The sequence below is a fragment of the Maylandia zebra genome, linkage group LG16, assembly GCF_041146795.1.
Source record: "Maylandia zebra isolate NMK-2024a linkage group LG16, Mzebra_GT3a, whole genome shotgun sequence".
Lineage (NCBI taxonomy): Eukaryota > Metazoa > Chordata > Actinopteri > Cichliformes > Cichlidae > Maylandia > Maylandia zebra.
In genome coordinates, this window is record NC_135182.1 from 32,373,861 (window position 1) to 32,386,623 (window position 12,763).

Here is a 12,763-nt window from a genome sequence, read left to right on the forward strand (position 1 = left end):
AAGTTAAACCAGGTGCTTTACAAAAGCAGTGCAATACAAAAACAGATGCCTGCAGACACAGGTCTTTAGTAGCTAACATTTTTTGAGGTAGAATTTGAGGCACACAGCAAACGTTATTGGTGCCAGATCAAAAACTGTGACCTGCAAAGAAGGCACTGGGAAACGATTTTGTCCTCTTGATGAGATCAGCTGCAAAATTTGCATGTTTAACATATAAAGTGACAAACTGTTCTGAACCTGTGACAGCTGTGAACAACCCTAAATTGGATAAGCAGTTATGGAAATGGATGGATGTTTGCTACTAACTATTAAGAATTCTTGCACTGTGAGTGTCGTATTAATTCTCTTGGGTGTTTCTTTGCAGGCACAATTTTGCGGAAGCTTCCAAGAAAAGTGGATGTCTTGGAAGGTGAAAATGCTGCCTTTTGTGTTGAAGTAGAAAAAGAGGAGATGGATATACATTGGTACAAAGATGGCTTAGAGCTGCGTGAAACCCATCAGACCATTATTAAATCCTTTGGTCGAACTCACATCCTGGTTTTCGTCAACACAATGCCCCAAGACTCTGGCCTCGTGACTTTCCTTGTCGGCAGATCCAAGACTTCCTCTCAGCTAAGAGTGAAATGTAGGGCCCTCTGAAAATTACAGTGTCTTAGATACAATATTTGTCACAAAACTTGATCAATTTTCGAAGCAACATTGGTGCATGATGACTTTTTTCTGGTTTCAGCGGCCAGACATTGTCCACCTAGTTGTCCAGTGGCTGTGCAGATCAACACAGAGCGTGCTAATGCAGCTCTTCTCTCATGGGTTCCTGCTCAGGATTCACGAAAGAATCCTCCCTCTGGATATGTGCTTGAACGGCAAGAGGTGGGCACTGGTTCGCAAGAATGGCTTCAGTGTCTGACCACTGATTCTGCAACCTCTGTGGAGATCCTTGGTGACAGTGTTCCATGTGAGGCGGATTACCGCTTTCGTATTTGCAGCGTCAACAAATATGGGAAAAGCAATAATGTTGAATTCCCTAAAACTGTCCACTTAGGTAATGTTTATTTTACTACAACTGCACTAAATCAATACCACTTGCTGTATTTCTCAATTAATCACAACAGGATACTTTTGCTATATGATTAAACACAATTTTATTTTCCAGTTCCTGTGGCCAGAATACAAGCTCCCTTACAGGATGCCTTGGTGCCAGAGGGGCAAGACGCTCTCTTCTCTATTGAGCTTTCTGCTTCAGTTATTGGTACATGGTTCTTAAATGGGACTCAGCTTCAGGAAGATGAGCGGTATTCCATGCGTCGGTCACGAGCACACCAATCTCTCCGCATTCGAGGAGTACGCGATACAGATAATGGAGCTGAGATTACATTCATTGCCTATGGCATCCGTGATTCTGCAGCACTTTACATTCAAGGTATGTCTGGAACATTTAGAAAAATGAAGATGAATTTCTAGGCTGGGTGGCGTATTACTTTCCTTAAATGTCTGCAGAAATGCATTCTGATGGATTTTGTATTACAAGAAAACAATTACCAATGAGCCACCATGTAGTCTTCTGCTTAAAACCTGAACTTGGACAGCCCGCCAGAGGCAGTCATCCAATTGCAATTGTAGAGGGCTGTATGTGAGCAAGCACACCTGTCAGTGTCTCACCCCAAAAAACCCATCCCTGTGAACACATACCTTTTATTACACTCAGTGTTTTCCTTGTGTTTTCTAAAATTTGCAGCTCCTCTTGTCAAGTTTTTCCCATTGTCAGAGATGGATCGAAATAAATTTGTAGAAATTGGGAATCCCATTGTGCTCTACTGTGAGGTATCAGACCCTGCAGCTCTGGTGCACTGGTACAAGAACGGGGTGGAATTAAGATCTGTGGAAGGTCTTCATATCCAATCAGAGGGCACCATGAGACGAATTGTCATCCAGTCAGCAGAGTTATCACATTCAGGAGTCTACTGCTGTGATGCCATTGATGATGTCATCAGGTTCAATGTGGAAGTAGAGGGTGAGTAGAACAAGTTTCTTACATTGCGTTTTTTTGTTTTGTTTTTTGTTTTACAGAGACTATCCCTCTTCATTGTGACTTGTACCAAACATCTTTTTATGTAAAAAATGCATGCTGTCTTCCTTTGAATCATCTGATTTATTTATTTTTTACCACTTACCAACCCATTAAAATATCTAAATATCCATAGCCCCACCTGTGAGGTTTTCAGCACTCCCAGATGCTGAGAGGAACAAAACCATCCAAACAGGCTGCCCAATTGTTTTACAATGTGAGCTTTCAGATCCATCTGCCCAGGTGCACTGGTACAAAGATGGGTCAAAACTCCATTCTCAAAGTGGGATAGATATCATATCCGATGGCTTGATGAGGAATCTGATTATCCATTCAGCAGAAGTTTCACACTCTGGCTTGTACTGCTGCAAGACAAAGGGTGACACCATCACTTTCAATGTGGACATCAAAGGTGATTTGTTTTAAGTGATGTGAAACATTAACGAGCTCCTACTCAGCAAAGCAACTAACTCTAATGACATTCTTGTATGTTGTCTGTTGCCTTTCATCTTAGAAGTGCTTAAGTGTGCGCTACCTTTTTTCAGTGTATTACAGCATGTTAGAAGTGGTCAGTAGATAGATTATGATAAATAATCTAAGTGGCATGAGGTTGATTTAAGGTTGACATCAAATCTAAACATATCTATAGCTCCACCTATGAAGTTCTCAGCTATTCCTGAAGATATGAGGATCAAGTCGATTGAAGCAGGCTGCCCCGTTGTGCTACAGTGTGTGGTGTCGGATCCCGAGGCCCATGTGCTGTGGTACAAGGACGAAATACAGCTCATTTCAAGCTCTGGATTAGAAATCCACTCAGTGGGCAACACAAGGACATTAGTTATTCAGTCTGCAGAGCTGAGCCATTCTGGTGTGTACAGATGCACCACACAGGATGATACCGTGGCGTTTCAAGTGGAGATCAAAGGTGACTTTACGCTTCTTATCTTTGCGTTCATTTTGTAACCCCACCCCCCCTCTTCATAGATGCCACTAATAATCCCTGCTTCTACTATGTGGTTTGAAGGAGTGTTTCGTGCACATAACTTTAAAGAGCAGTTAACTCACTAGGTGATTACTATTTATATACATTGGTTTTGCGACTCCTGCGGCTCTCTGTGAATTATAAGTCTCCAAAGCCCTTTTCATCTTATGCTCAGCAGTTACATTTTTGTAAGGTATCCATTTCCATGGCCTTGATTTTATTTAGCTGTCCTGCATTCCCAATGCTAGCTATACCAGTGACGAACTCTACTATCTTTGATGTTGAGAGAACCAAGTCACTCGAAGTGGGCAAACCTTTGGAGCTGGAATGTGAGGTTGCAGACTCTACTGTGCCTGCCTGCTGGTATAAAGATGGTAAAAAGCTCATCCCACAGAATGGTTGGGATATACAGAGTAATGGCACATCAAGGAAACTCATTATCCCATCTGCTGAGCTCTTGCACTCAGGGCTATACAGCTGTGAAACTTCTGATGACACTATCCACTTCACTGTGGATGCTAAAGGTGATTTGTTTTTACAATTAAATTGTTTTACTTTTGGATCTAATTCTAAAGCTTTCTGGAGACTAGATATGACTAACATTATGATATGCGTTTCTGTGTGTCTGTGTTAAAGTGGTGCTTTGTGTGAAGTTGTAACTGTCCATGGTAAAATCAATGTGTACTGACTAAATGAAAAAAGCATAACCCTTGAAAATGCATTTCTCGTTGAATTTGAGATGGCAGATTACTTCCCAGTTTTGGGGAAGTTAAACTTATTGCCCTTTTCTTCATAGTATGAGTATGTTCCATTAAGTCCATAGTCATAATATTAATCATTAATCTTTAGCTCCAACGTTGCCATTGTCGCCTTCGCTGGAGGTTGTGGAGACACAGTTTCTTGAAGCAACGTACCCCCCCGCTGAACCACCCTGTGAATCCTCAGACCCTGCTTTCCAGGTGTCAAAGCAGAGGGATACAGAACCTGATACACAGCCTGACAGAGAGCCTGAGTTTGAAAATGGAAGCATCAAGAACACCCTTGTTATTGAACCAACTCATCCTGCAAACTCTGGAGCATACTATTGTGCAACAGCAGATGATGTTGCCAAATTAATAGTAAAAAATCAAGGTGATTATACCTTTTCTGCAAATGTGGTTTCTGCTTCAGCTGTACTAACTCTTTGTGCAGCTTCTAGTAACATTTCTATATAAACATATAATGTATCAGTTTCTCTTTAAAGTCAGTTTCCCCCCCAATGATTGTTTGTAGTGCCACTTCCAACATATCTACTTGACCCTGATGACGAGAAGGCCAACTCTGCTGAACCACACTGCTCAATTGTTCAGCAATTTGAGATTTCAGATCCCGTTGCCAAAGCCTGTTGGTACAAAGATGGAACCCAGATCTACCCCAAAAGGGAAACTGACAGTGAATCCCAGAGAAGTAGCCAAATCTTTCCCCTCCAGTTACAATATGCCTCTGGTGATGTGAAGTTTGGCTGTGAAACAGCTCATGATGTACAGTTAAATGAGGACATAAAAGGTGGTTCCCCTCATTGTACCTGCACAATTAAGAATCAAGAAATAAGTTACATATGTAACGCTATCACCCAGCTCATTGTTTTCTCTTTGGCTTTGTCCAAACAGCAGAGCAGTGTCACTATCGTGATGAGATTGGTGAGATAGCTGATGCATCTACCCAATACACAGTGGATGGCAAAGGTGATTTGATATTTCAACATCAATCATCCATTTTAACCAAGCACATAAATGCCACTAACAATAGTGGTGTATTTTATTGTTAGCCCAATCATCTGAGGCATCTGTAAATCTTTTTTCCTTTAGAAAATTGCTCTGTGTCACATTGTCATCACTGGTTTCAGGTCATTTCCTGCTGTTTTTGCCTCTTAAATGGTTGATTAGTAGCTGTGTAGCTGCTTCTCATACTAACATATACGTTGTGTTTGTCACTTCATTCTTCATTTTAACAGTCATCTTTGCTTGTAACAAGCAACTTACCACTCTTAAAGTCCATCTTATGTCTTATTCATCACCAGATCCTCTCATTCACATTGCTGCCCTGAACGTCTCCCCGTTGCAATGACAACGAACTCTTGTCAAAGACAACAAAATTAATGTACCATAGGTTTTTATGGTGCTAATGTACAGATTTTTGGTATGAGAATATTAGGAGTCAGTTGAAGGAAGACATATTGGAGCTCACTTTCAGACCAAACCTGGTCGATCTTCTTGTTTGTCTTTGCAATGGATAATCCCATAACTCCATGCTAACCCACACTGATGTAAAATTCTGTTATAAGAAGAAGTATTGAGACCATCAACCACTGAAAACCTTTCTCTGTGTACATCACAATGCTTATAGCTACATCGCCAAGGCTCTCTTCTGACCAAGAGAAGAGCAAGTCCACAGAGGAGGCTTGTCCTGCTGAAGTTATCCGGGTGTCCTCAAAATACAATTCTGGGATCTCCGGTGGCAAGGCTGGAGATACTGAGACATGTGAAGACCATTCCAGTCATACACCAACTTCTCAGTCAGCATATGAATATATGTTTGACTGCACTGCATCTAAACAGCTGAACGAACTCTATGATGGTCAACAAATGGAAAAAGCCGAATGTCCACTGTACCATGACTCTGTAAACCCAATAACAACTCAGTCTGACACACACCATCACACTACACAGCTCAAAGATACACAAGGTGAGGAATTCATTTACTATGTACAGCATACGGAAGCCCCATCTGAAGAACCTGACAATTCTTTGCAGACAGCTGTTCTGACAGATGAGTTTTGCAAGTTTTTGCAAATTGCAACTGTTCAGTCAGAGGAATCCACTTCCAAGAATCTAACTTTCCAATCAGAGGAGCTACATAGTTTAGGACAGACACCATCTGTCCAGTCAGAGCTAGGCAGCATTCTACAGAATTCAGCTACAACACCAGAGCACAATACTGACACCTTACAGATTTCAATCAAATCAGACAGGATCTCTGAGTCTTTCAAAACTGCAACTCCACAGTCAGAGGATCTGATTGAATCCATAATCTCTGAAAGTTACAAATCAGAGGAGCCCTTTAAATCCTTACAGACTGTAGCTGTCAAATCAGAGGAACCATTTAAGTCATTGCAGACTGCAGATGTCCAATCAGAAGGGGCCTTTAATTCCATGCAGATCCCACCTGTCCTTTCAGAGAAGCCTTGTGACCATTTACAAACTGAAACAGTCTATTCAGAGGGGCCCTATAACTCTTTATGGACTGCAACTGACCAATCAGAGGAGTTCAACAGACTCCTACAGAAATCTGCTGATCTTTCAGAGGGGCTCAGTGACTTCCCTAAAACAGCATCCCTTCAATCATTGGATTTTTCTAACCTTAAAGAGGTAAAAACTTTCCAACAAGAGCCATACGACTTGCAGCAGTCTGCATATGTCAAATTGGATCATCCCGATAATACAGGACAAGCAGTTTCTAACGATTTGGAAGTGCTGTCCCTGCCAAGTCAGAAAGCAACAGTCCCCGCAGAGTTTTATCGCACCCTGGAGACTACGGAAGAACAAGTAGACATCACATTTAACTCTGGGAAAAGACATTTGACCAACTATGCAGAGCCTTGCAATATCAAGCAGACAGCAACGGTAGAATCAGAAGAGCTCTACCTCTCAGGGACACATGATGGTTACTGGAGTGACAGTGTCACTGCATATAAGGTGGCTGTTGAAGGTGATTTAAATGGTTAGCATTACCAAGCAAAAAATGAACGGGCACAATGATTGAGATTGCCTTTTTTTTGCAATCCTTTACATTTTGGCAATCTCTATAACTACTCACTTGACTTTATTTACACTAAAAGTACTTCAGTAGTTGAATTTGCGCTTGGGTGGTCTGGGAGGAACATTCAAAATAGAGCAAAGAGTAAATACATTAGCTTCAAATCCTAACTTGAATGCCCAGGTATCTCAAGTCTAACCAAAGACACATCTTGTTATATTACTAATAAACAAGGACATATTTTTATTATGACTTATTTTAACTCTCAAGGTTTATTGGCATGACTAATCTTGATGTTAGAATTTGATTTGCTCTTTCCTTTTGTTTTTAAAGCTTCATTTCTGTTGTAGTCAGTAATAGTGATGCAATTTTCTCTTGATGTTACCTCAAACATCCCCAGCTCCGCCTGTGAGAATTACAAGACTTTGTGAGGCTGAAAGGAACAAGTCTGTTGAAGGTGGTGAACCCCTAATGCTGCAGTGTGAGATATCAGATCCTAATGGTGAAGTTACTTGGTACAAGGACGGAATAAAACTTCTTGAAGCAGCTGGGCAGGACATGCTGGCAGATGGTTCTATAAGAACACTGACTTTCCGATCTGCGACACTGTCTCATGCAGGGATTTACAGCTGCAAGACAACAGATGATGCAGTGCAGTTTCATGTGGATGTTAAAGGTGACAAAAGATGTTTTCACCTGTTATGCAATTAGATTTTAGTGGAGGTTATTTGCATACAAATAAGTTTGCTTTACTCACAAAATGCAAGCTTTCTTTTTAGTTTTCTGGAAAAATATAATTACCATAAAGTAGACAGATTTTAGTTTCTCTGATTGGAAAAAAAAATCAAGACACTTTAATATAGTTAAATACAAAACCTCAACTGATTGAAAAACTTCACTTTACTGTAATCATTTGCAATCTGCACAAAATGAGTTCTTGGATTATGTTAATTTAAAAGAAAAATAAGTATAAGTACAATAAGTACAATCCAAATATTTAAATTACATTTAACTAGTAACCACTGTCATGTGCTTTCATGACTTCACTCTATGATGTCTGAGTCCATGAATCACAGAGACTGAAACTACAGCTACCTGTGTGGTGCACTCTGGGAGTTCTGCTGGGATGAAATTTTTTGTAGGCCAGCCTTGAAGTACGGCCCTGGATCCCTTAATTAAAAAGTCAATTGGATTTCTCCAAATACTTTTGGATTGTCACAGAAAATAAGCTGTGAGTAAAATAAAAATTCATGACACATTTGTTCAGCAGGATAATCTCCGCAAATGAATTCCAACTGTATGATTTCTGAAGTGTAAGTACAATCTCAAAGAACTACACCATGGTCACATGACTTATTAACACCAGTAAGCTACTGTGTCTGATGTTTTTATTTTGAATATGCTGTGACAACTTCTACAGTCACATTTAGCCACTTGTACGCAAATGGTTTCCTCAAAATTGACAAGTGGGGTAATTTCTTGCACATTCTATGTTGCACAACAAAACATTAACATCTCTGCAGGTTGTGTTAATCGTGCTAATCCTAGGCTTATTTTTGACAACACTGCTCAGGGGACATTAAGGCTCTGTCCAAGTTAGTACTTAGTTTGTAGCATACTCCATTGAAGTTAACGAATGAGAGTTTTCAAACACTGTGCCATGCTCTATTTTATCTTTAAATCAAAATGAAAGAACTAGGCACTGTCTACAATTAGCTAAAGTTGCCCTAGAAAGACAGTGCGGCTTAATCTGATTTTTGACTTATTATCCAAGAGGAAGTTAAGTGTTTTGCAAAATCTTTAATTTGCCAAGCACTCAGGTAGCACACAATCTGCGTTCTTTTGTAGAGTAATACCCTTGGTTAGCTTTAATAGGGGTGCATTACGGCTCTCTGTGGGACATCACTGACATGTGAACTAACCAAACATGCCCAAAGATTCAGTATATTAACCCTATCATTAAGTCATAATATCCAATTAATGAAATCCTTGTCCCTGCCAAGACAGTATACAGAAGCACACAGCCTTGATGCGGGCAAAGGTATTTTGACCCAAATGTCTTAGATGTCTTCACAGTTGTGTCAAAATAAATCTGAATTGCTTTGTCAGGTACCCAGGGTTTCATTAGTACACTCACTCTTTGCTTGACTAAGTAAGGTGACTGAACATTGGAAGAATTCCAACTTTCCAGCCTCCTACTGTAAAGGCAGGAATTTTCTTAAGGCTAAATCATCTTCTATACTCATACTGTAGGTACTGGCCGAATGTGTAAAACAAAAAATGACTTTCAACCATTTGTAAACATAAACCTTTGCTAATTAAGTATACTTTATCATACATTTGCTGTCACTGCAGAACCACCTCAGTTGGGTTTTTTTTTTTTTTTTAAATTAATGCAATAACTTTCTTACAAGACTGACTGTTAATATTAATAAAACGTTTGGTAGACCAGGTTTACTAAATGTATCTAGCTGAATCTTTCCTTACAAATACAAATTTGAAAAATTTTAACATAGTTTATTGATTTTATTGGAAAGCTTCAGTTTTAGGGCTTTGCTTTGCTTCTTTTGGTCCATTACAGTACATGTTTTATTGACCAGTTCTATCTTACATTCAATCCTGTAGCTCCACCTCTGACATTTTCAGCAATGTCTGAGGTTTACCAGAAAATGACGGTCATAGCAGGCTATCCCATTGCTCTACAATGTGAACTGTCAGACCCCACTGGACAAGTCAGTTGGTACAAGGATGGAACAAAGCTCCTACCTCAGAGTGGAGTAGACATCCAGTCAGAGGGAAATTTGAGGAGTCTAGTTGTCTCATCAGCCGAGCGGGCTCACACGGGTGTATACCGTTGCGAATCAAAGGATGATGACATCCAGTTCACTGTGGATGTAAAAGGTGATGCTCAAAAAACTCTGCAGCGCTTTCATTGTCTTGCATTGCCACTAACAGGTTAACAGCAGGTGATTTAGTCACGTTTTTGTAGTGACCTAACAGAAAATTGTTCATTTCCCGGCCTTCCTAATACACTACTCATGCCACGTTAAAAAGCAGAGGCCAAATGTAAGTAATTTTTTATGTGACTTTAAAGAAAAACTACTCCCCGTCACACCTATTCATGATGACCCCTTTTTTAACACTTTAATAAGAGTAGAATGAACGAATATAGGACATCGTCACACTAAACATCTCATTAAAAATGTGGTGTCATAATGCAGCTTCTGATTAAGCATATCCGATATATAAAGAAAGCTGTGAGTCTACTTTATTCTTTTTAATGTCACTAACCATATGCACTTCTTGTGCCATAAACACTCTTATGTCTAACCTGTACTTTTTGTTGGTTTCATATTGATCGTTGCTCTTCTAGACACTCTAGATGTCTTTGAGTTCTTGTTTATGTTGTTTTGTCAAAAGCACCTTGTTCTTAAAGACCTGTGTCAGCTGTCTGCTGCTTTGGTTGAATTTAAGTTCCTACTCATTTCTAACTGCATAAAGTGTAGTTTTAATATTTAAAGACACTTTATTAAGACAATCTTTTGCAATTTTAAAAACCTACAGCCCTACCTGTGAAGTTCTCAGAGCTTCAAGAGAATGACCGGAACAAGTCCGTTGAAGAAGGCGCTCCCATTGTCCTGAGATGCGAACTCTCTCATGATCCCTCTGCTCATGTCGACTGGTATAAAGACGGGGTAAAAGTTCTGCCACAAAACAATGTGGAAGTACAGTCAGATGGACTGACAAGGACACTGTTCATCCCATCAGCTGGAAGCGCGCATGCTGGTACCTATGAATGTTCAACAAAAGATGACACTGTGACTTTTAAAGTGGATGTAAAAGGTGATTTATTTCTATCGTTGTCGTCTTATGGTTCTTATTCTCTGTTGTGAGTGGCTGAAACATACTTTGATTTGAATGATCATGGGAAAATGGTATGACTGGCTGGACTGTGTTTTGCCTACTACAAGCATCTTACCCAGTACCCTTGTTATTCTCCTCTTTTAGGCCGATCGTCACGGATCATGCCACTCCCACTGTCAGAAAAATACAAGCTGATTGCAGCTGGTTGTCCGATTATCCTCCAGTGTGAGGTCTCAGACCCTGTTGCCCAGGTTTCCTGGTTTAAAGATGATTCGGAGCTATTCTGCAAAACTGGGCTTGATATGAAAAGAGATGGCAACTTCAGAAAATTGATGATTCCTTCTGCTAAAGTCTCTGACTCTGGTCTCTACAGCTGTAAATTTGCAGATGACATTGCAACATTCCATGTGGACGTCGAAGGTGATTTTCTTACATTCCCTTTCAGTTAAAGAGTTTGCAAGTGTGAGTTTGGGGCATTTTAGCATGGCCATAGTTACCATAGTTACCCTTAAACTAGGCACTTCTTTTTATTCATGCAGTTGAAAACACCTTGTGAAAAACCAAGTCTAATCCTAGCTGTGCTAAATTAATCAAACCCAAAAAGTCTTATTTTCACACTGCTTGTTAAATGATGCTCTGTCAGCTTAACAGCAGTCCTCTGCAAATCTTTTAATACCCCCCAGCTACTCCTGTGAGGTTTTCAGCGATTCCAGAGGTTGCGAGAAACAAATTTGTTGAAGCAGGCTGCCCAATTAAGCTGCAGTGTGAAGTCTCAGAGCCAACTGCCCAAGTCTATTGGAACAAAGATGGAGAACAGCTACTTCCAGAGAGTGAATATGAAATCCAAGCTAAAGAAACACTGAGAGCACTGGTCATTCAGTCAGCAGAAGTCAGACACTCTGGGATGTACAGCTGTGAGGCCGCAGATGACCATATAGAATTCAAGGTGGATGTTGCAGGTGATCTAAGTATTTTGAGCTTCGTCAGAATTACTAACCATCTATTAATACTTTGCTAGTAGACTAGCTTAGGGAACAATATTTGAATGTATAAGTTAGATGTGTTAATGCTTGATTATGTACTTTGTCTTGTTTATAATGTTGGTGAACATATTTATCCAAATTAAAAATGTAAAATTTGGAGGTTTTGCTATAATTTTGATCACAGATAGGTAATTACTCACTTTTAAAATTTCATCAACCCTGCTTCCAGAACAATGTAACAGAGGAATAACACTTGCAGCTTTTCGGAGAAAAAGAAAAAACAGTTAAAGAGCCAAATTGATTGGCTCTTTAACTGGTGGAGACCAAAACTGAGATATAAAAAAGAAAAGAAATTTAAATTGAGGCTTTTTCAAGACATAAATGTCTTTGTCTATGTAAATCAGCACAGACTAAGGGCTCAGGAAACTGCTGAAAATGTTGAGAAACATAGGTTGATCAGAAATGAAGCCAGATTCAGCAACTAATATAAAATAATATAATCCTCACCTCTAAAGTTTCCAAAAACACAATTTGATCAATTATAATACAGTATATAATACAATTTTGAAAAAACAGATGCCTTGTTTGTCTTTTGACTGCGTTTTACGTTGTTTTGATCTACTGATTAGTTTCATTTTAACTTGCTTTTTACTACAGCTTCAATTAAAAGTTTAAGATCACTTAAAAATGGCAAAAAAAAATAATCTTTTACATGGTTGGATCAACCAACAAGAAGAAATGAGAGTGAGACAAAACATTTTTTGGAGCATGCAATTTATTGAAAACAACGCTTAAACTAAACAGCCTGTTTCAAAGCTGATCAAAAATTTAGGACCACACCTCCAAAAAAACCCAGTAAAAGAATAAAAAGAATAAAACTTTCTTCCACCTTTCAATGTCCAATGTTTGGGGCTCTCTTGCAAAGTCCAAACGGTCAGCTCTGTGGCGTTCATGGACACGAGGCCACCTCTGTTGTTTTCAGCCTTGTCTGAGGTTGACCAGAAAATGAAAATGATGTCACGGAGATGTTTTTTTTATTTTTGAAGCCCTTCAGTGTCTGATGGTTATGGGGCT

At 39.6% G+C, this 12,763-nt stretch overlaps 1 protein-coding gene across 13 annotated transcripts in view; it reads left to right on the plus strand.

Moving 5' to 3' along the window:
• obsl1b (obscurin like cytoskeletal adaptor 1b) overlaps positions 1-12,763 on the plus strand; it is a 37,846-nt gene that overhangs the window by 6,690 nt on the left and 18,393 nt on the right. For 3 of the 13 annotated variants that reach the window (XM_023152353.3, XM_004559174.5, XM_004559178.5), the window contains 16 exons: positions 365-625; positions 731-1,042; positions 1,154-1,420; positions 1,736-2,011; positions 2,202-2,477; positions 2,715-2,990; positions 3,296-3,571; positions 3,897-4,178; positions 4,320-4,592; positions 4,697-4,771; positions 5,433-6,806; positions 7,243-7,518; positions 9,468-9,743; positions 10,407-10,685; positions 10,851-11,126; positions 11,390-11,665. In XM_023152353.3, coding sequence (XP_023008121.3) covers positions 365-625; positions 731-1,042; positions 1,154-1,420; positions 1,736-2,011; positions 2,202-2,477; positions 2,715-2,990; positions 3,296-3,571; positions 3,897-4,178; positions 4,320-4,592; positions 4,697-4,771; positions 5,433-6,806; positions 7,243-7,518; positions 9,468-9,743; positions 10,407-10,685; positions 10,851-11,126; positions 11,390-11,665 — 5,331 coding nt within the window. The remainder of the gene's footprint in view (positions 1-364; positions 626-730; positions 1,043-1,153; positions 1,421-1,735; positions 2,012-2,201; positions 2,478-2,714; positions 2,991-3,295; positions 3,572-3,896; positions 4,179-4,319; positions 4,593-4,696; positions 4,772-5,432; positions 6,807-7,242; positions 7,519-9,467; positions 9,744-10,406; positions 10,686-10,850; positions 11,127-11,389; positions 11,666-12,763) is intronic. The other 10 variants (XM_004559177.5, XM_004559176.5, XM_004559182.5 and 7 more) reach the window with 10 other exon arrangements.